The sequence below is a fragment of the Cyprinus carpio genome, chromosome B13 (genome assembly GCF_018340385.1).
Source record: "Cyprinus carpio isolate SPL01 chromosome B13, ASM1834038v1, whole genome shotgun sequence".
Classification (NCBI taxonomy): Eukaryota; Metazoa; Chordata; class Actinopteri; order Cypriniformes; family Cyprinidae; genus Cyprinus; species Cyprinus carpio.
In genome coordinates this window covers 19,844,104-19,866,648 of record NC_056609.1, presented here as the reverse complement: position 1 = coordinate 19,866,648, position 22,545 = coordinate 19,844,104, and the positions used below count along the sequence as shown (strand labels likewise).

Sequence of the window (22,545 nt, the reverse complement as noted above, 5' to 3'; positions counted from 1 at the left end):
TAAAAAAGTCATCATATAATATATAAATATTGTCATATCTGACACACCCAAAAAAAAAGCTTCGATTATGGCCTCAGGGATATTAGACAGACTTGGCCAAAAGAAAAGTTGGAGTGGTTTATCACATGATTGCAAGACTCTTTCTGTCCAGTGGCGTCGCTGTTAATGCGTGGAAAGACTGTGTTGGTCCTCCACCGTCCCATAATCCATCTGTGCTGTCCACGTCTCCGCTGACGGATGATTAGTCCGGCTGTGGTGGCCGCGGTCGAGCTGGCATTTAATCAGCGTGAAAAACATAGCGACCCAAAACAACCCCTTACCAGAAACCTGCCTGTCCATGTGTGGATATAACCCGTCGACCAGATCTTCGTGAATCCTGTGGATTTAACACGTTTAACCCGGCTTTCTGTCTTTGTTTATGTCATGAAGTTTTGAACCAGCTGGAATCCGGATGCGCCGCTGATTAATCATTATTACGTTTATTAAAAACAAACCAGCGTGAAACGCTAGTTATTATTAATTAGCTTGAGTACATGAAGCCCTCGCTCGCACGGATCTGTGCTGTCAATGCAATGTGTGTCTGAGAGGCCCGGGTCGGTGATTGAGGGTCAGATCCGGCTCGGCTCATCATGTCGTCTTGGCTGGGAGGGTTAGGCTCTGGCCTGGGTCAGAGTTTGGGTCAGGTCGGGGGAAGCTTGTCTTCTTTCACCGGGCAGATCTCTAATTTTACCAAAGATATTCTGCTGGAAAGCGCCGAGGAAGTTGGAGGTGAGTTGACAACAGTCAAGATATCGTTTCACTTCCCATACAGACATTTAGCACTTTTACAGTGTTTGTACAGTATGGCCAGCTGTTTTGTTATATAGTTGTCTATTATGCGTTTATATTTAATGATCACAACTGTAGACTATACTAATGAATGTAACAGTTTTATGATCACTGGTTTATGAACACAATCCAGTAATGCTTGTTAATCTCACTGTGAAATGTGCTAATTGTTTTTGTCTGATTATTGAGATGTGACTAAACTTTAGCAGTTTTTTTTTTTAAAAGATGTGATTTTCTATACAAATAAATAAAAATAAAAATATATATATATATATATATTGGCATCTGGTCAAAGAAATTAAAAGGAAAGTGCTCTCAGAAATGAAAATTATTATACTTTTCCAAACCCAAATGACTGACTTTCTGAGGAACACAAAAGAAAATGTTAGGGACCTGCAGCCTCTTTGGGTAAACTGTCCCTTTAAGATTTCCATTGTCATTCTCTACAAATGTCATATGATGCTGCAGTGCGCCAAAGACTATAGAATACCCTTAAAGGGACTTTGAGTGCGCTTATGCATTGGGCTGAAGTAATTATAGTAAGACACAGTTAGAGGTTTGTTTGCATACAGTCGCTGAATCCCTATTAGACGTGTAGCTTCGGCTGGAGTTTAGGCACTTGATCTTAATCCAGAAAGTGCTGGATGTTTCTTTCTTTTGTGAATGAGGACTTAATATTAAGAACTGGTGTGTATCTCTGCCTTGGTCCTTGTATCTGGTTCAGTAATTTTGCAAACACAGAAGTACAGTTTTTTTTTTTTTTTTTTATTAAACCAACAATATGCCCTTTTTGCCCGTTGGAGGAGTGGACAGACACACACAGAGCACACTGAGAACTTTGATCAGCAGCTTCCAGCAAAGCAGACAGACCTTGAGTCTATATGTCATGTCTCACGATTTATCGACCTGCCTGTTTTAAAGCAGACTTACAAAAAAATCACCTGCTTTTGTTGTCTTTCAGATTATACTGCATAAAGGTGGTGTGCCAACTTTACCAAAAGTTATGTTTGTTAACATAAGGTGTCATGAAAGCACTGAACAACATTTAATAATATACGCTAACTGTAATATTATTTATTGTTAATTCTTGTTCATTCCTTGTACATTCCTATGAAAGAGATTTTTAATCTCAGAGAGTCTTTTCTGGTTAAAACATTGAGTAATAATAATGGTAAAGTTAATATCTGTAACTTGAAATGTTAAAAATATATTAGTAGCTAGGCCTATATGTAAAAATAACCATAACAAAGTAGATTAAACAATATTGTTCATTGCTATTTCATGTCATCTATTGCATAAACTACTTTTAACATATAGAAACTTATTGTAAATTGTTACCAGTGGTATATTGGCAATGTTTTTCGGCTGGCTGCTTGGAAGTGGCAGGTGTGACACCTGGTAGGGGTTTGTCCTCTTCCACAACAACAGAGACCACCTACATGCAATGTGCCCTTGAGAAAGACAGAGCTTCAGATGTATTGTCGCTGTTATTGTTATAAGTTGCTTTAGATGAAGGCTACATTGAAGTGACTCCATCACTTTTTGTGGAACACAATATCAAGTAGTTATTTAGTAGTTGCTGTTAACTTGCAGAGTGGTGTTATGGCTAAAAATGTTTCTGGGTGAACAAGCCCGATAAGATTCATGCAGTGAGCCATGGTCATAACCGTAGCCTTAAGCTTAGCTCCATGATACTTCAAGAGGATCATCTAACTAATGGTAATTTAATACAGTTATTATTGCTTTTATACACTATGCTACTCCACCCTGTGGTAAATAGCTCCTTAATGCCCAAATGTAGTGAGTTAGTTCAGCTAACTGTGTTTAACCTCAAACTTGCTGCGGTTTGTGCTAGTTTTTTTCTCAAATCCATATTTTCTGCATTAAATAATGAAAATAAGTTCATGTTAGTCTTTTTTGCATACATGAGATCTGCAAATGGTTTTGAAACACACTGTGCTTTGTGTGTAAATCACTCTTGTTTGGCACGTGAACCTGAACCGTGTTGAACTAGAACCTTACTGTTTAGAGCTTGTGGACAAATACCTGCTGTTTTCTATTGTTGTTTTTTCCACTCTCAAGTGTTTTATTTATATTGTGTTTTTTTTAATAACTTTAGTTATTTGCTTAGGAGTCTGTATTTATTTAAGTGTACTTGTTGGTTATAGATATGTAATATCTGCTGGGGCTGTGCAGCTGCTGGGATAAAATAACTGAACTTGATCCTCCTGCAATGTTGGTAGCCTATTTAAAGGGACAGTCACCCAAAAATTTAATAATGTGTCCTTTAAAACAATGACTTTAAATGATTCCTTTGGAAAATGGAAAATCTTATAACCATTTTCATCAGATATTTTTATTTAGATAAATGGGAAGGACTTGTCACTCTATGACTCACACTTGAGACAATTGCTGTATAATAGAGCAGCATGCACAGATATAGGCCCAGCTGTTTCAGGAACCATGGCCTATTAAATGTCAGCATGTTTTTCTTTCTTACAGATGCTGCCTCTGAGCTGCAGGTGTCCAGCTCTAGACTGCAAGAACTGGAGACTTTATATGCAGCACAAAAATCAGAGGTGATTAATCAAGCAGAAAATAAGTCCTAGTCTAATGCTGAAGATATTTCTTAATTCTGTCATGAGACCTAATGTTTTGTGTGCTTGAAAATGAAGTCATTTCTACTTTTTATTTTGTACACATTGTTTTAAAAAATGCCTTATTATGCACCACAATTCAGTTAAAGGATGAGTTGTCCAAAACATTTTGTCAGTGCATTAACATCTGCAATTGATTTTTTTTTTAATGTATTTGCTTTTGTGTGGTCTAGTATGAGCGCTTGCGAAGAATAAACTCTGAGCTGGAGGAGAAGCTGGAGGCGGCAGAGATTCAGGTCAAACAGCAGTCAGTGGAATACAGAAGCCTCCTGCAACAGAAAGAGGTTTGGGCTCAAAACTAAATCCACTTCTTTTTGGGAAAGGATAAGAATTACACTTATCTAATTATAGTGGGAGAATTTCAACAGTTTAGAATCATACTGATGATATTGTGTGTGTTTATTGTTGTAAAGGTGGAGATCAGTCACCTCAAGGCCCGTCAGAGCGGTCTGCAGGAGGAGGTTCAGAAACTCCAACATTCTGCTCATTCTGCTCAGGCTCAAGCATCCTCTGATGCTGCTGTACTTCCTGTTACCACTGCTGCCACTACCACTACTTCCTCTTCCTTTCTGCATCGGTCTACAGCTGTCCATCAAGGCTTCCATGGTGATGAGGTGGACCTCAGTGATGTCCTGTGGTCACAGCAGGAAATTAACCGTCTTTCCAGTGAGGTGCATCGTCTAGAGGCTGAAGTGGCCCACTGGAGGAGAGTTGCTCAGGTCACTTTTAATTTTAAAATTATATCATGAGAGAGCTATAAACTAGAATTAGGTTTCAATATATATTTCTTATATTTCAATTTATCAGGCATCCAAGCTACCAGGAGTTGATGGTAACGGAGACCAGGGTGAAGTTCTGAAAATGCAAAGAATGATCAAGGTGAAAAACCTTTTCATCTATAACAAAGAGTAGGTGCTTTCCTGTTGGTCAGTGCTTGGGATCTGGTTCTGTTTTTAACCCAACTGACGTTCTGACCCAATCAGGAGCTTAGAGAGGAAATGGCACGGGAGGTGGATGAGCACCAGCACGAACTAGCTGCAGTGCAGGATGCCCAGAGGCAGAAAATGTCTGAAATCTCAAAACGGCACAGAGAGGAGCTGGCAGAGTATGAGGAGAGAATCGAAGAGCTTGAGGAGCAGCTTCAAAGTGGTGAGAATAAAACTTTGATGGATATTGGAAATAAAAGTCAGGACAATTTTTAACTTTTTAAATGCAGATAATGCATTTGATTTGTATTTTGTAGTTTTGAAACAGTTGAATTTTGAGTACAACGCTGTGTTTATCTCCATCTTCTTCAGAAGGTGCAAGTGTTGTCCAAAAATCAACCACTGTACAGGACTCCAGCAAACATCAAGAGTTGCAATCGACCATACAGTCTTTACAGGAGGAGGCAGAGCTTCAGCGCAAACAGCACAGAGATCTATTGGCCAGTTTTGAGGAGGCAGAGCATCAGAAGGCCAAGCTAAAGAGGGAGAAGGAGGAGGCTACAGCAGAAAATAAAGAATTGTTGCAGAATTACAGTCGCCTTCAGAAGTCTGTAAACGAACTCCAGGCTCGAGTACAGGAACAGGAAGGGAAGTCTATGCTGAAAGCCCAGCATGACAATGAGATACAAACCCTGAAAAAAGCTCTGGCAGGTATAGAGAACACAAGAAATTGTGTATGATCAAATCATATGTTCTTGGAGGGAAAAATTCTGATACTGCTCATACTGCTCTCTCATATTTGTTATATTTTTGTATTTTATTTTAGATGCAGAGAAAGAGATGGCTAGATTGAAGACTCTCAGTGAGGTAAATTTGCTAAAAACCTTCCTCTGGACAATTTAAAATTTTGTAGCCCAATAATATTTAGATGTTTTTAGCCATGCTGAGGATTCAAATATAAAACAATTGATAAAATGTTCAAAATTAAGATAAAGTATTTGGACTCTTTCTGGTTGCCTCTGCAAATAATGTAAGTGTGGGATGAGTGTCAATACGTTTTACATTTTTATTTTTTAATTTAATTCAGAGCAGTCCTACAGAAGAAGTAGAACATGCTGACATACTGGAGCTCAACACCATCATTGATACCCTCAGGAAAGAGAAGGAAGAGGTGGAGAGAGAAAAGGTATGTGAATATTGACAATATTATGGTACACACTAATACCTGTTTCTTCCTGTTTTTGAACAGAAGTTCAAAAAAAATCTTTGAAGGTGGGGCAATCAATATTTCAATAGCTTTTTGAAAGGACACTTGCATGTTATCATGTAAATGGTAATTTACACTTAACTGACATTAGTTTCATACCCTTTTTCTTTTTCTTCATTAGCTTGCATTAGTTGACAGACTGACCCTGGCCGAGGAGAGACACAAGGCAGGAGAGTCAGAAAGTGTTCTGGAACTGTCACAGGAAGTTTCAGACCTAAAGAGTCAGCTAGTCCAACGGGAGCAAGCTCTAAAGCAAGCCCATCTTGATATAGAGACACTCAGTGCTGAACTGGAAGAACTGGACAAGCAGAACCAGGAGGCCACACAGGTACTCTTTTTAGACCAGTGTATGAATTTATTAGACAGAATACAATTATTGGATCTGTTTAATGTGTTTAGAATTTGAGTTGATATACTACATACTTAAACGGTTTTCTTTCTCCAGCATCTTATTGCAGTGAAGGAACAGCTGTCCCTGAAGAAAACACAGGCTGATGCGGAAAAATCCCATCTTCAGTCAGATCTCAACTCCTCCCTTGAGCAGAGACGAACTCTTCAACTGGAGCTGGAAGCTCAGGGGGAGAAGCTAAGTCAAAGGGCCTTCTCCTTGAATGAACTGCACATGGCAAAGCAACAACTGGAATCCACAGTAAAAGAGTTGAGGGAAAAGTTGTGCAAGTCACAGGATCTTGGCAAAGAGCTGCGGCAGGAGTCCTCTGACCTCAAGAGGGCGCTTCAGGAAAGAGAGACAGAACTTACTGCTCTTTGTGAGAAGTTAAGTCATTCTGGGGAGCAGGGGAACGTGTTAGAGGAACACAGGAAGGTACTTGAGACAAGGGATAAAGAGATCCAGGACTTGAGAACAAAGTTAGCAGAAGTAAAGACCTCCTACGAGAGGGCCGTTTCAGAGGATTTTGAATTGAAAATTGAAAATAGAAAGTTGAAAGAAGAGAGCACTCAGGCTTTAGAAAAGATTGAGAGTTTGGAAAAGCAGATCCAAGATGGTCAAGCCTCTCTAAGCAGGATGTCCCTGGAGAAGGAGACCCGCATTGAAGCCTTGAAACTAGAGAAGAGCCAGTTAGAATCTGAGCTAAGCCAGACTGAGAAGCGACTATCAGAACAGTCCAAACAGTATCAACAGACCGTCGACGAACTAACCAGAGCGCGCTCTCTGGACGCTTCTGCGCTACAGACCGAACACGAGCGAATGGTGAAACTGAATCAGGAAAAAGATCTCTCAATTGCAGAACTCAAGCGTGAGATGGAGCAGATGGTCTCTGACCACAGAGACACCAGTGAGATGCTGGACATCACTGTGGCAGGCCAAAATCAACTCACCGAGCTTTTGCAGGAGAAGAACACTTTTGCCGAAACCCTAAAAGCTCAAGCTATAGAAGCACAACAGGAATTAGAGCACAAGTTCTTGGGAGCAACTCAAGAGTGTGACTCTCTAAGAAAGTCAGTGGAGGAGAAGGACAAACAGCTTGGGGCCATGAAGGAAGAAAACAGCCATCTAAAAGAAGAGATCGACCGTCTGAGGGACCAGCAAAGCAGACCGCCATTATTGTCAGAGCCACGGACACTGGACATCATCACAGAGCTTGAGACTGAGGTGGCCCAGCTCAAAGCTGCCAGAGATCAATTCGAAGAAGAGGTCCAATCATTGAGAAAGGTATCAGAGGAGCAGCAGGCTACAGCGCTGCAGTCCCAGCGTTCTCTGCAGGTGCTACAGAGTGAACTTGAGCAAGCACGGACAAGACATGAACAAAGCTCACTCAATTACGAAAGACTGATCACTGCTAAGGATGAGGAGATTGTCCGGCTTCAGTCAGAAGTGGAGGGCCTGAGCACACAAGGACAGAGTCAAATACAGTCCGTAGAAATCCTACAGGAAGACAAGACCCAGTCGCTGAATGGCGAAAACGGTAACGAGAAACATGACCTTTCGAAGGTGGAGATTGAGAAGCTTGTGAAAGGCATCAAGGAGAAAGAGACTGAAATTAACCAGCTAAATGAGAAGAACCTGTCTCTAACCAAACAGCTCGACCAGCTTGTGGTCTCTCAAAATGAGCTGGGAAAACTCTCACAGATGGTGCTTCAAAAAGATCTAGAAATCCAGGCACTCCACGCTCGAGTATCTGGTGGCCATGGTCAAGATGTGATGTTCCTGCAGCAGCAGTTGCAGGCGTATGCAGTGGAGCGTGAACAGGTGTTGGCCGTGCTCAACGAGAAGACCAGAGAAAACAGCCAGCTGCGTTCAGACTACCATCGCATTATGGACATTATTGCAGCAAAGGAAGCCACCTTGTTGAAGCTCCAGCAAGAAAACCAGCGGCTCTCCACAATGAGCGACCCTTCAGGCAGTCAGGAGATGTTTCGAGAGACCATTCAGAACCTCTCCCGCATCATTCGTGAGAAGGATATCGAGATTGACGCCCTGACTCAGAAATGTCAGACCCTGGTCTCTGTCCTCCAGACATCTGGTGTAGGCGATTCTGTGAGTGGTGGCTCGGGGGGTGTTAGCAGCAACCAGTTTGAGGAGCTCCTACAAGAACGTGACACTCTCAAACAGCAAGTGAAGAAGATGGAGGAGTGGAAGCAGCAGGTGATCACGACTGTGAGGAACATGCAGCATGAATCTGCTCAGCTACAAGAGGAGCTGCTCAAGCTGCAGGGACAGGTTTCTGCAGATAGTGACTGTAGCTCACAGCTCTCGGTGGATTACTCCAGACTTATTCAGAGCTATGAGCAGAAAGAGAAAACCTTGGGATTGTTGAGTCAAGAGCTGGCACAGGTGCAGCAGACCATCAGTCAGCTAAGTAGTACCAAAGACGTCCTGCTTGGGAAGCTTGGCAGTGTCAAGCAATCTCCAGAAGCTTCCGCTATGATGGCCACCCAGGCATTTGCCCCTCCAAACCTGAAGGGGGCAGCACCACCAGGCCAAGATGAGAGCCTAAATCAGGAGTTGCAGTCAATGCAGAGAATTTTAGCAGAGAAGGAGAGCATGATAAGAACTCTGCAGGAAAACAATCACCGCTTGTCAAATTCTGCATCTCTGTCTGAAAATGAGCAGAGAAGCCATGCAGAGGAGCTCAAGCAGGCCAGAGAGAAGCAAGAATCGCTACAGCGCTCCCTCAGAGAGAAAGATCTGCTCATTAAGACCAAGGGAGACCAACTCTGTCAGGTGACTTACAATTCTTATGTGTTGAATGTCTGGAAGGAGTAAAATGTCAGTTTTGAGATTTGAGTAAGAGATGGTGTTTACATTCCAAAGTTTGTGCATGAAATGCGTTATGATTTTAGATACACTTAAAAAAAATCTCTGAATAATTTTGTTAATCCTAACCTTATGTGATATTTTTTCTTGTACAAACTAGGTGAGTGAAAGTTTACGTAATCGTGAAAATGACAACGAGGTCTTGAAGCAGGCTGTGACAAATCTGAAGGAGCGTGCCCTGATCCTGGAACTCGATGTGAAGAAGCTAAAGGAGGAGAATGAAGCGATAGCGGCAAAAGCTCGTGAGAAAGAGACAGAGTTCCGTGCCCTGCAGGAAACCAACATGCAGGTGTCACTGTTGCTTCGGGAACGAGAGTTTCAGTTCAGTGCTGTGAATGAGAAGGCCACTGCCATGGAGAAGATGCTAAAAGATAAAGAGCAGGTTTGTTTGTTTGTGTTTTTTTTTAAATACAAAAAAATGTGTATAATGTGTCCTTTTTAAAATGTTAGAAATTCTTAAACAATGAATTCTGCTTTGCTTTCTAAGGAAGAAATACCATTTTAAAATAATAAAAAAGAAAAGTTATTTTTAAATTTAATGTATTGTTTCACAATATTAATATTTTTACTGTATTTTTGATCAAATAAATGTAAACTTATTGAGCATTCGAGACTTCTTTCAAAAACAAAAATATTGCTCATCCTACAATTTTGAACAGTAGTAACTTTGAATATTATTTAATTATTATTATTATTATTATTATTATTATTATTTAATTCTGTTTACCCACTCTCCAAAATAATTTCAGTGGGAACAATTCACATTTGTAATGTTAATGCCAATGAAGGCATACAACGTGTTCTGGACTGTTCTAGTGCTATATGTGTTGTGAAGTTAACTTATTCTGCCTTTGTCTGTACGTCAGGGTAAATCTGGTGAACTGAACCAATTGTTGAATGAAGTTAAGTCCATGCAGGAGAAGGCAGTGTTGTTTCAGCAGGAAAGAGATCAAGTGATGATGGCCCTCAAACAAAAACAAATGGAGACGACTGCTCTTCAGAGTGAGGTAGCAAAGGCCAATATTAAATTGCTGTGCTCTATTGCCCTACTAAAACATTGAAAACATTAACTCTTACCTTGTCCCAATTCAATTTAATATCCAGTTGCATCCATTAAAAATATATTTTAATTTTTCATTTTCATCTGTATATAGCTGCAGCACACACAAGATAAAGAGCAGCGCCTGAAGCAGGAGGTGGAGCGTTTGCGCAATCATCTGTTAGAGATTGAGGATTCGTACACACGTGAGGCTTTGGCAGCTGAGGACAGGGAGGGAGAGCTGAGACGCAGAGTGGCACTCCTGGAAGAGAGGTTAACATCTTCCTCAAATGCTGTGGAGAGTGCAAGGTGGGTCTGTTTTAGTCTGTTGGTGTGATTGCTTGCTTAAAACTTAAGAATTTGCTGTCGGCACCAATAGCCTCATGGGCAGCGCGTGACATCTAGCGCTGTAGCGCTTTGAGCGTCCCGAGTTCGAGTCCCAACTTGTGGACCTTTCCCGATCATACCCCTGACCCCCCTCTCCATTTCTCTTCCTGTCTAAATTACTGTCCTGTCCTAATAAAGGCAAAAAAGGCCAAAAACAACAACAGAATTTGCTTCCAGCGTCTTTCTCCTGGCCTCACTAGTCTCTTTTTATACTGTTGTTTGTTTCCATCTCATATATGCTTATATAATTGGGGCTAAGCACCAAAGATGCAAAGGCACCTATTACATCCATTAGTTGTCTTCTCCTCTTTCTACCTCTTTTCTTGTTCTTGAGTCTTCTTCTCCAGCTCTTGAGTCGTCTTCTCCTGCTCTTTAGATGTCTACTTCTGCTTTTGAGCCTATGGCAACCCATAGACCAGCTTGCAGGAAAGTTATGAAATTTGGCATATAGAAAGAGGACAGTGTCGACATTAACCACAGCAAATCTAGAATCTCTAACTCAAACCCTCCAGCACCACCAACAGCTCAAATTTGCACTGATGTTTAGGCTAATGCCATTTGAACCACAAGTGCTAGAACCTTTAAATTATTCCTTAATTCACCGGCTCATATTGAATCAGTTGCACCATATCGCATAATTTTCTATTTTCCTGCCATTTTGTATGTTCCAAAAACCTCCTTTTTAAAGTTTTCATTCTAGATGGTTTGTGTGATTTTCACCATGCTTTGACAGATCAAACTGTTTTTGGATTTCTTATCATTTAATGGCATGATGCCAAACTGGATCTGAGGCTGTATTTCTACAATGCTTTGGCATATTGACTGCAAACTTTGTGTGTCATTGTCACCCAACAACACTGACAACACCAGATCAGTTTGGTGGCAGCACAACCTGTTGGTCAAAAGTAATTTGCCAAAAAGCAGTTGTCATATTACAAGTAATTGTATCTATGGGTTTTCAACCATTTTGCTTAAAATCATCAACAAATATCTTTAGTTACAAATTTTTTCAACTGATCTGATGGACTCATTTGTGCTTGGCCTCTTAATCGCTGCTTGCAGCTGTATTTTATATCATAGCCATTTTCAGTGTACTCATTATATTGTATATTATAAGTGTATACAGTATATACTGTATGTATGTGTATATATATATATATATATATATATATATATATATATATATATATATATATATATATATAGGTTTATCCTCACTAATGTCTAACTGTGTGTGTGTGTGTGTGTAGTCAGCAGGCTAGCCTGCAGGTCGAGTCTCTTCAGGAGCAGCTGAATGGTGCTGTCAGACAGAGAGATGAAGCACTTATTCAGCTCCGTGCTTCTCAGGATCAGGTCAACCAGTATGCAGTGTCACTCTCTAACCTGCAGATGGTGTTAGAACAGTTTCAACAAGGCAAGTGCGCACTTACTTTTTTGCTATTCCAGTATTATTGTAATTTATTAAGAAAAAAGTCTTTCTTGTACGGAATGAAGGCCATTAAAGTAATTACAAATGTAGATTGGAGTGTAATATTCAGATATTTCTTTTTAAAATGTTTGGATTAAGAGAGGAATCTGCAGTAAGTCTTCAGTCTTGAACAATCTTGACATTTGTATCTCTCTTTACAGAAGAAAAAGCCATGTACTCAGCAGAACTGGAAAAACACAAGAGGGAGAAAGAAGAGTGGAGAACTAAAGCAGAAAATATTCAGGATCAGGCAGCTGCTCTGCAAGTCAGTTCAAACAGACTTATGTACAAACCTCTGTCCTTTCTGCACCATGTTTGTCACAAGTATTTATGTTAATGTTCTGTGTCTGTGTGTGTAATCTTAGATAAACCTGGATGAAGCAAACGCAGCTCTAGAATCTGCTTCTCGCCTCACTGACCAGCTGGACCTCAAAGAGGAGGAGATAGAAGATCTGAAGAAACAAGGTGAGACCAAATGTCAGCAAGTGAATGACTTTGAAGTCAGAGCTTGAGAGTTTTCCTAGAAATTATCTCAGCATTTCACCTTATTGTTTAACAAGGACAGTGGTTCTCAACCTTTTGACTTGAAGGCCTCCAATATTGGCTAAGATAATTCCTCTGGTATTTCTCCTGTTATTATGACAACATTAGGGGCTTTGTAGTTCTAAGAACTCAGTTCTAGGAATTGGCCAGCATGGTGGTGCCTAAAGGACAATTTTCCCCCCTTGGGCCATTTTCCTGGTTGCATTCGCACCGGCAGCAGGAACTCTGTAAAGCTAACTGTACTGGTCGAAAGCTACATCTTCATTCGCTGCAATTTCAAACGTCAACAACTGGTGAATGGAGATCGGAGCTGTTTTTGTTGTGTGTCGTGGGTTTCATGATAACACCGATGGAATGTAAACGCACAGTTTACACGATTGAAAGAGCATGAAAATCTGACTACATTAAGTTGACTAAGTTGGTTGTTTTCTAACTTTCGTAACAGAAACTCGGAGAGTTGATGTATTAAATTAATTAAAAACAATTTATTTTGTGATTTTTATAAGGGTCTGTTTGATTTCAGTAACGTTTTTTAATGGGAAAATATCAATTTACATCTCAATTTTTGTGTTGCTTGCATTTTAATGAGGTTTTGTCCCATTGGACATTTGCTGAGGCCCTGGGCCCTTTGTTGAGAACCACTGAACATGATCAGAATAGAATGAAGAAAGAATACAGAAGCACAATTCAAATAAATCAATCATAGCAAAAACAAAGTCTGGGTATCAGCATTTATTTCCTGATTCAGTTTGATTTTGATTCAGAATCTCTGAATTTATTTTAATAAAGAAGGATGCAGAATACAGAAACACAAAATTCTAATTAAATGGTGCTTAGGGACTAATCAACCACAGGGGGAAAAAAAACTAAGGCTGGGTCAGTTTGATTCTGATTCAGAATCTCTTAATTTAGAGTCATTTATTAGATTCAGTTGAATTCAGAGTGTGCATTAGGGCTGAACGATATGGACAAAATTTCATATCTCGATTTTCATGCCAGATATCTCGATATCGATACAATACGATATGACTACGTGTTCGGTGAAAACCAAGCATTTCTCAGAAAAATAAAAAGATCAAAATACAAAAAAATGTGGAAAGTATAGTTTTATTTTTAAGAACAAGTCATCAACATTAACGTAAATTACCAAAAAATAAATTACAAATCAAACCTTTTACTGCAGCTCTGCTTTAACAATAAATAACAAATGCAGCAGCTGGTGGAACATTGAAAGTGCATTGAAGTGCAACAACATTTATATTCTTCAAAAGATCACATAACTGTATGCAGAAAATGCATTTGCTGCTAACAGAACAGAGGTAGTTACAGGCAGCACAACTTCTACAGATTCTTTGCCAGGAACACTAGCTTGTTAACCATGTCTGGCTTCAGACAGGATGTCTATGGAAGAGGTAATAATAATCCTTTCCATTATAATTCGACACGTTTTATTCATATCAGATACACATTGTGTAAGTAACTTCAATGTTTACTCTATTCTATTCCCAGTTCACCAGCCACTTACTTTTAAGTATTTCGGGAGAAGTGGATGAATTCACGTGTTGTAAACATAGAGGTTGTAAATCCAACAGATCCGATTCTCTGAACTGCGTCTGCGGCACAAACTAAGATGGCGGCGCCCATCGCGCATACAGCTCAATTAACGCGATCGTTATAAAGGTGTTTAAACAACAATATACTTCCACTTGCATGTATTTGACAATCGGAATATCAGATATTTCATGCCATAGCTAACACATTTGTGAATATTCTGAATAAAAAAGGAAAAATGACATAAAAGCAGATCATCATTCATTCAGCGCTGTTGCTGCTACGGTGTGTCACGTGACAAGCAATGACGCGTCACCATGGAAACGCCGCCGCCCCTCTCACAATATAGTTCCCACGTCCCTGGTAGTGTGTGCGCGCTGGCTTTAGCGGTGCATTCAAGGGCACTCGTAAAACTGATGTTTGTTGTGACTGCCAGAGTTGTATGCAGGGCGAGCGCGGAGAGGGGAAATCTATATCGTTGCTTTTTTCGATAGTAATATCTTGAAAGTTCATATCTAGATATAGATACGATAACGATATATCGTTCAGCCCTAGTGTGCATAATGTGCATTGTAACTGAGTTCATGTTGTGGTTATTGGTTAATAAAAATAATAGTTATTATTAATAAGAAGCATTTTATTTTGTAGCTTTGCTACTTGAATTAACCTTATGAACCTGTTGCACAGCACGTATAATATCATATCCATTACAGCAGACACAATCCCATAAAACACTAAAATACGCCACAAAAATGTTGTGCGCAAAAGACTAGCTCTCAAGCCGGGTTGACACACAACTCATGGCACATTATCTGAGATGTAGCACTGTAAACCACTTTTCTGAAGAGACTCGTGAACGTCAACGGGACTAGGAACATCAGGAACCATTAAATTATGTTCAACTCTTTGAGACTGTTTTATGGAGTGGTTTAAGTTTGATTCATATCAGTGCAGACATTAAGAAACACACGTTTGTGTTTGTAAGAGAGATGCAGAGAACGGCCAAGTCTGTAGATGGTATAGATGTTTAGCATTCCTTCGCATCTCCTCTCTGTCAGAGAGATAATATTTATGGCATGTCAGTAGCCAAATTGTGTAGACAAAGATTCTCTTTTTCCATCCACCATGTCTTTCTATCTCACCTATCCCTTTCTTCTCTGTCCGTATCAAGCCCCAAATCAACAATACGGTGCTGTCGGTCTGAGAGGGAGAGGAGGTTGAGGGATGAGCGCTGGGATTTTTACTGCATCTGTCAAAAAAGACTGAAGAGACCGTAGACAGAATGGTTCATTTTTGCTTAGCAAAGCACAAGTGCAGCCGACAGACATTCCAGGGTGTTTAGCACAGACAGGAACTCTCTCACCCTTTCTTATCGCTCAGTTGGTGTGGTCTCAGGAGGTAGAGTATCAGAGCAAAAGGGTTCTTAAGAGCCAAATGGTCTGGACCAGCGAAGGGCGTTTGTGATAAAGGCATTTAGAGCACGTCATATTCTCACACTTCTTTGTTTTTACTCCACAAGACATTCCCAGACACACTGAACCCCATACCACTGTTATTACTGTTTATGTTAAGGTGCAGACACACATACTTATTCTTTCAGCACAAACACTTGTTCTCTACTGTTTGCATTAATGCATAACAAAGTCATATACCACCTTCTGCTGAAAGCTCTGTCTGCATCTCACAAACACAGCATGTGCATGTAAAACTTGCCAATGGCTTGTGACTTTATAAGGAACTTCAGCATAATAATGTATTTTAATATCTTTTCAAATGTAATTTATTTCTGTGATGGCAAAGCTGAATTTTTTTTTACCAGCCATTACTACTAATTAAGTCTTCAGTGTCACATGATCCTTCAGAAATCACTCTAATATACTGATTTGGTGCTCAAAAAACTTTTCTTATTATTATCAGTCTTGAAAAGCAGTCATGGTAGCCATGATACATTTTCAGGGTTTTATGTTAAATAGAAAGTTCAAAAGAACAGCATTTATTTGAAAAATATATTTCAAAGTAACAAATGTTTTTACTGTCTCTTTTGTACAATTTAATGCCTTTGCTTCACAAAAGTAATACTTTCTTGCTTGCAAAAAAAAAAAAATGTTTTACTCACTCCACTCCAAATTTTTGAATTGTAGTGCGTCTATGTATAAAATTCAGTTATTCAATTTCATTGCCAGAAATGAAAAAGAATCGTGTAGGAAAACGTTTTTGGACCCTTAGACACTACCATATCTGACAGAAGCCAGACATTAGCAAATGAAATTGTTTGTTTTATGAATTAGCCCATAACTCAGCAATGTATGGGAAAATATCACAAAATACTCAAACATGTGCGTGTGTTTTGCAGTGGATGTGAGACAGGAGATGTTGGAAGAGGCTCAGAGAAAACTGATGAACCTCCTGAATAGCACCGAAGGCAAAGTGGATAAGTGAGTCCAAAACACATCTGCACTGGAAACATATTTCATATATATACATATGTAGATCCAAATATTTTCAAAAGGGTGTTCCTGTGAAATATCATCTAACATGATTTACTTCTGACACAGGGTTCTGATGAAGAATCTTTACCTGGGCTATTTTCATACCCCCCGAAACAAGCGCTCTGAGGTGCTGAGGCTTATGGGTAATGTGCTTGGGTTGGACCGAGATGAGGTGTCCGAGGTGGGTCAGCGCTCTCTGCTTCTCATACTGTGGATTTCTCTTTATCCTCCCTTTTGAATTGACTTTTTAAATGCAAGTATTCCTTTTCACAAATCTGCATGTGCCTGCATATTTACATTCATCCGATATTGTCAAGTCCAATTTTTCAAAGAGAAGGAGCAGCCATTCACCATTGTGTCTGACTGGGTTTGTGGAATTCCTCCTACTTTTCATCACTCTCAACTGTGGCTCTGCTCCAGTTCTTGTCTCACCCTTGAAACATGACTGTTAAACGTGTGGGTTTAATATTTGACCTCCTGACTCCTTATGTTCGGTTCTCTGATTACATTTTTTCCAATTATCTGTCGTTTGATGTCAGCGTGAAGGTTTTTATCAGATTTTTCCACTCATCTTACCTCATGTGTTTAATTTGGCACAAACCTCAAGCTGCCCACGCTGGTCTTGTTGAAAAAAGTCCTTGTTTGAGACCTTTGAAGGATGATTTCAAGTTGCATTCGGTCCTCGCTGGTAATCTGGGTATAGAGGTTTCTGGTCTTGTTAGGACAGCCTGTACTAAATGTCACATAAGCATCCCTGAAAACTCTGCATGCATATGACCGCATTCATTTGGCTGACTGCTAATAGAGCTGATTTGTGTTCTGTTCGAATTGCTGTTTTTCCGTTTTGATCCTGGTGGGGCTGATTTTCTCAATAACAGGAACAGATCAGTTCTGATGATAAAGCAGGATGTGGTTTAATTGTTTTTTTTTTCTTGGAAAAGCCATAATAATTTTAGCTATTGTCCTCGAAGGGTCAAAATCTGTGGGGTTTTTCCTTTTTCAACAAATTGTGCTCCAGTAGTTCGCAACCCATTTTACTTCCATAATGTGTTGTATTTCCAAGTGAAGCTGGATATTCAGTGAGGGAAAAATGGGAATTAATTTGACTGTGAAACGTGGGCGTTACATACCAGAATGGGAATGCAAGTTTGCTCAAACTTTAATTAGCTATTTGGCTATTGGATTACATTATTTAATATCTTGAGCAGCCTAAGTGACTGGAAATTTTTTTTCACAGGAAGAGAGAGTATTATTTTTCATTTTAGCATGCATAATAAATTGTTCACAGTAGGACCAGAAAAGGGCATAAAGAAAATCCAAAGTAATTTACATAAGACAACACAACCTTATTATAGAATTTAATACATACCCTCACGTTAGCATACATTTTGTTTTTCATTAATATACTGAGTATGCTGTTAATAAATGTAATTTTTTTTCAAGTCCAATCCCGATGGTTCTTATTACAGATGACCGATGGAAATAAGAGATTGATAAAGCAAGCAAACAATATGAGACACAGACAGCAGGCAGAAAGCAGCAGTTAGAGACTGCGAGAGACAAAGAATGAATTAGATGACGGGCTCATGCCATCCATACCCCAAAACCATTTCCTTACCCACAATTCCATAGAAGTAGGCTGGAGTCTGGCAGGAGAGACTCCAACTATTCAGCAAGTTGTGAGCAGAATTACCCAACAGCCCCCAGAGAAGAAAGAGGGAGAGAAGGAAAGTAAATATGAGTGTGTGTGTGTTTCTGGGTCAGACAATCCACTTTCCATTTCAACCCATATTTTCTTTTTCCACTCCACACCTTATCTCTCTTTTATTTTTTTTTATTTTTTTTTGCTACACATTAGGTTTTCCAACTTTTGTATACCGCTCTAAAGACTAAAAATAATCCTTGTCTGCTTTTTTGGTTTAAAAAGTCTGATTCAGTGGTTTTATTTCAAAGGCTGTATTCATTTGCTCTGGTCTGAGTGCTTTGAGGACAGGGACATTTTTGTAGCAGTACCTCTTTGAACTTTACACAGTTATGTTGAGTTTTTTTACACGCACAACCAAAGACCACACACAAACATTCCCTCTAACCTACTGTCCTACTGACTTAATGTTCTCTATTTCTTCAGTTGTTACAGGAAGAAGGCAAGAGTGGGGTGACCGGATGGGTCTCAAGTTGGCTGGGAGGCAGAGCTGTTCAGAGTGTACCCAACACTCCCCAAAGGCCTACCCATACACAGAACCTTAATTCGGTAGGCACACATAAAAATGCATGAACACACGCACACATTATTATACACATGCATCTTCCTCTTACACTAGTATCTGTGTTTTAAAGTCCTTCTCAGAGATGTTCGTGAAGTTCCTGCAGGTGGAGTCTACTCCTGCACTTCCTGCCCCTAAATTACCTGTTTATGACATCAAGCCTCTGAGTGCGCCCCCACCTGGCCGGAGTACTGCAAGCACACCTGCATCAGGTATAATGTCACGTAAAATCTAGGAATACATTTATTAATTTATTGTTATCAGCCCATATTAGTTTTTTTTTTATGTTTACACAATTTTTACTGAACTTTACAAATTATAGTTTTGGATTTTTTATTTGTAAAAAAATGTTAATGTAATACATAGTGCATCTCCAGATAAATAGTTTGCAATTTTTCAAAAAGATTAAACATTTAATTAATATAATTATATTATCATTTATAATATTATAAAAATATATTATTATTAAAATATTTATCTTTTTTTTTACATTTAGTTTGCGAAAATGGTATCAGATTTAATATGAAATTTTTGTCAATTATCAGCTATAACATTAAAATAATTTTAACTGTCCAGAATTTTAATATTGGTGCGTCCATTATTTTTTACATTTCATAGGTCAGGCCCATTCATACCATGGATGTTAACCAAAAAGTTTTAATAATTGTTCTTATTTTTTGAAAATATGGAAAGTCCACACCACAGCTTTAATGATAATAACACAGAGGAACAATTTCGTTGGGATGATTTTCAGAACAAATGTTTTCCTCCTGATAAACAATACACACTTTGACAACCAATTAGGATCCATCTGATTTTAGATTTTACGTTTTACAATTCCTTGTTGGTCTGAACACCAATATAGCTATAATCATAATTATCTTTCTTGGTACAAACAGGTCTTGTATATCTGTGATCTGTGTTCTTTCAGGTGTTTCAGGCCCAGGTAAGCGCACTGGGGATTCAAACCCCTTCCTGGCACCCCGGTCTGCAGCCGTACCCCTCCTCAATCCCGCAGGTTCAGGCAGCACTGCAGGTGCTGGGGGCCACCTGCTTATGAAGCCCATCTCAGACGCCCTGCCCACCTTCACACCTGTACCTGTGTCGGCTGAGGCCAGCGGTGGAGCTGTGCTCAAAGATTTGCTCAAGCAGTGATATCAGCCACCTGTACTGCCACTCAAAGCACTTTATCTTAACAGAACACTACGTTCCGGCAGATGGAAACAGAAAACTGGGCCATGTCATGGATTCAAATATTTACTAAAATGGCTGATTGCCATCGGAATAAATGAAAAATAAAGCATCTAAGGGCTGCCGTGCTTGTTAATTTTGACTAAACTGAGGCCTAAGTTTGACAGAATTGAATTCTGTTTGCAAGCTGGTGAAGATTGCATTATCGAATATTCTTGTGACCTTCTCCCAACATTTATTTAATGTCGTGCAAACATTCAGCTTGTCATTTTTAGACAGAGAGGTGTTTAATGTTTTTCTAGCGTGTTGAGAGACTGTCTGATGCTGTCTGGCATCCACTACACAAATGGATTTATTAAACCTTTTCCACTTCTGCAAAAACGCTACAGATAGTCTTTCAAAATCCTCCCATTTTGAGTGCTATGAGTGGTTGGCCGTATGGTATGGCAGGCACAATAGCAGTTAATCAAGAAGTGACATTTGATCCTGGATTTAGACTGCTGCTCATGCTCCCATGCAGTACAAGCGTGCAGTTGTGTTATTTATTTGTACATCAATCATATTTTTCACTGTTTATGCAGTGGGCATATGCTTTTTAAGGTAGAAAGAAACATGTATATAAAATTTGGAAAACATGCACACAGAAAGGAAAACAAGAGTGCAAATTAAGTGTAAAAATGACCTGTATATTTTAAAATTGTTTAAAAACAAATAATACACCTCAGTTATAATAAACATTAGTTTATTATATCACAAGACTCCTAATTCAGTGGGTTCATACCAAATAATTAAAATCGCCATTTCCTTGAGGCCTAATATGAAGAATATAATTTTTTTTTGAGAAAATGGCCTTAGTAATTCTCTTTTTGGTTACTATATTTTTCATAAAAGTTGGGTGCACTTAAATGTATAGGTTTAAGATACATTTATACATTTTAGGGTATATATTTTGCGCTGGTGTTTATTTAAAGTTGATCAATCTTTTTGAAGTTTGAAAGCCTCCTCATGAAAGTGATAGTCAACAACATTGTTTCTCTTTTCTGCTGAATAAACTATTCTCTTCTATGTATATTTGCATTTTCCCTTTTATTTTATTCAGCCACTTAAGAGCTTTTTTTTAATATGAAGTTGTTACAGTTCACTTGCAATAGTGTTTTTATTTAGAAATAGGCCTCTTAATGATAACTATGCAAAAGGAACTCCTGCTGTTTGGTAATTAATAAGTAAATCTAATCCTTAAATTGTGCAGTACTTTTCCATATACAAGACTTATATACGGAAACAGTGCATTTGTTGATCTTTTGCATCTGTGTTTTCTTTTTTCCCTGCAGACTATATAATCGCAAGGCTGTCATTTAAAAGTGCTTATGGAGGCAGTGGTCTAGAGCATTATCAGACCAGATTAACCTCAAAAGGGAATGTCCGTCTTTCCCAATATGTCTCTAGGGAAAACCCTGTCTGGAATTCCAATTGTAGTGTAACCATGTCTAATCTGGTGCATATATTCTTGGAACATTTAACCAGTTTAAATCTATATTGATATTTTGCCGTCCAGTTGAGGATATACATACACTACATTCAAAAGTTTGGGGTCAGTATGAATTTTTTTTTTTTTTCAAAGAAATTAATACTTTTTTTCAGCAAGGATGATTTTATGGTTCAAAAGTGACAGTAAAGACTTAACTAGTTACTAATTACGTCTTCAACAGTGTAATTAGATTAATGTACTAATTACTCTCACAAAAGTATTGCATTACATAATTTTGCAAAAAAAAAAAAAACTTTTGCAATATTATTGCATTACTAATTACTTTCTAAACCCCTATCATCGTCGACCAGTTAAATAATACAAGGATTGTATTTCTTTCAATTAAATAAAATTGCATAAATTATTCTTGAACTAACCAAAATATTTGAAGGGAGAAGGTAACATTAAAAACCATAACAGATGTTAAATTTTGATGTAAACTATTGTTTTATATAGAATTGAGCTGTTGTCTATAAACAATTTAATGCAATTACAGCAGAAGTAACTGTAATTAAATTACATAAAAATTAAGAGTAATCCCCTACTTTTTCAAGGGGAAAGTAATTAAATTACAGTAATTAATTACTCCGTAATGCATTACACCCAACACTGTGTGTGTGTGTGTGTGTGTGTGTGTGTGTGTGTGTGTGTGTGTGTGTGTGTACATATTTAATAAATGCTGTTCCTTAAAGAATCCTGAAAAAATGTATGACCGTTTTCACAAAAATATTAGTCAGCCAACTGTTAACTGTGATAATGGATAATAAGAAATGTAATTCTAGCACCAAATCAACAGAAAGTGGTAGAATAAATTGCATTTTAAAATATATTAAAATAGGAAATACCATTTCACAACATTACTATTTTACTGCATTTTGGATCAAGTGCATTCTCCGTAAGCATAAGAGACTCATAAGAGAAACATTACAGACCCAAACCTTTGGAACAGTAGTGCAAGTAATGACTTGACATTATTATCAAGTTGTATTATGTAGCAATGCATTAAATTCAGCACAAGAAGCATTACTATTAATTCTTCATATAAACAAAACATTTCAGTTATTATGCTGTAGTGGCACATTCAAATTCTAGCAAGTATCTGTGCTGCTTTGACGCAAATGCAATGCAAA

General features: G+C 38.7%; 1 protein-coding gene across 1 annotated transcript; it reads left to right on the top strand.

The window, feature by feature from the left end:
* The first annotated feature begins 194 nt into the window (after positions 1-194).
* Positions 195-20,956, top strand: LOC109100610 (thyroid receptor-interacting protein 11-like). Its single transcript, XM_042737135.1, has 22 exons — positions 195-768; positions 3,331-3,407; positions 3,659-3,769; positions 3,899-4,204; positions 4,293-4,364; positions 4,469-4,634; positions 4,784-5,122; positions 5,238-5,278; positions 5,499-5,597; positions 5,800-6,006; positions 6,124-8,862; positions 9,056-9,337; positions 9,822-9,962; positions 10,110-10,303; positions 11,632-11,795; positions 12,011-12,114; positions 12,215-12,314; positions 16,297-16,378; positions 16,499-16,613; positions 18,561-18,683; positions 18,770-18,908; positions 19,628-20,956. The coding sequence occupies exons 1-22, from the start codon at positions 630-632 to the stop codon at positions 19,849-19,851; spliced, it is 5,964 nt and encodes a 1,987-aa protein (XP_042593069.1). The 5' UTR covers positions 195-629; the 3' UTR covers positions 19,852-20,956.
* Positions 20,957-22,545: the final 1,589 nt, after the last annotated feature.

Excerpts from the sequence above, each read along its gene's own strand:
- LOC109100610 (XM_042737135.1), top strand. The coding sequence starts at position 630 with ATGTCGTCTTGGCTGGGAGGGTTAGGCTCTGGCCTGGGTCAGAGTTTG. Across the intron at positions 769-3,330 it reads AAGCGCCGAGGAAGTTGGAG|ATGCTGCCTCTGAGCTGCAG; the intron begins GTGAGTTGACAA and ends TCTTTCTTACAG. Across the intron at positions 9,963-10,109 it reads CGACTGCTCTTCAGAGTGAG|CTGCAGCACACACAAGATAA; the intron begins GTAGCAAAGGCC and ends ATCTGTATATAG.